Below are 777 nucleotides of genomic sequence, written 5' to 3' on the forward strand. Positions count from 1 at the left end.
TGTGTGTGTGTGTGTGTGTGTGTGTGTAAACTGGATTCCACTGATTATTGACAGTGATCTGTAATATGCTTCATTTTGATTATTTACATTGATTTTAGATTTCAGTGTGTTTCTGATATTTTTCAAAGTCTCTTTTAATATGAGCACTACTAACCAATACATTACCCTTCTGACATCTTTAAGGCAACATATAAATACACTGCTTTACAAACAAAGCTAACAAAGCTAACAAAGGCTAAAAATAGAATTAAGTTCTCATTGGAGCCCCTGACAATTCAGCTGGAAGACATGACGCAGGAAAGAGTCTGCTGAGTGAACCCATGGCTTGCTATAGTAGACAGCCATTAAAAAGAGAAGTTTCTTTCGCAACAAACAGACAAAAACAAGTACCATAATAAGCTCTCCAGCCCTGAGGTTTAGAGCAGTGGGGTCATGGAGGTTCCAGTAGTCCTTCAGCGCTCGGACCTGCAGATTGCTGGATGCCTCTGCACAGAAACAGGAAGATACAACCACAGCATTGAATTTTAAATTGGCCCTCGCCCACTGTTTCCCCTGCCTCGGTCTCGACCTAAAATCCACAGTTCATAACAGCAAGACTGAACTATCACAACGTGTTGTTGAGAGCTGCCCACCTCTCAGCAACTGTTTGATTTCCCTGCTGGCCGTGGAGGTGGTGAACTGGTTGACGATGTCCAAAGCTGTCTGATTGTATGTGTTGCGCATGTTCACATTGATGCCCGCCTAACACACACACACACACACACACACACACACACA

At 43.0% G+C, this 777-nt stretch overlaps 1 protein-coding gene across 4 annotated transcripts in view; it reads right to left on the reverse strand.

Moving 5' to 3' along the window:
• The window catches only part of LOC116705622 (caskin-2), a 73,654-nt gene that overhangs the window by 31,199 nt on the left and 41,678 nt on the right, over positions 1 to 777 (reverse strand). For all 4 annotated transcript variants that reach the window (XM_032541943.1, XM_032541942.1, XM_032541940.1 and 1 more), the window contains 2 exons: positions 633 to 741; positions 391 to 485 (listed from right to left, as the gene is read on the reverse strand). In XM_032541943.1, the coding sequence (XP_032397834.1) occupies positions 391 to 485; positions 633 to 741 (204 nt within the window). The remainder of the gene's footprint in view (positions 1 to 390; positions 486 to 632; positions 742 to 777) is intronic.

Source organism: Etheostoma spectabile, chromosome 17 (assembly GCF_008692095.1).
Source record: "Etheostoma spectabile isolate EspeVRDwgs_2016 chromosome 17, UIUC_Espe_1.0, whole genome shotgun sequence".
Taxonomy (NCBI): domain Eukaryota; kingdom Metazoa; phylum Chordata; class Actinopteri; order Perciformes; family Percidae; genus Etheostoma; species Etheostoma spectabile.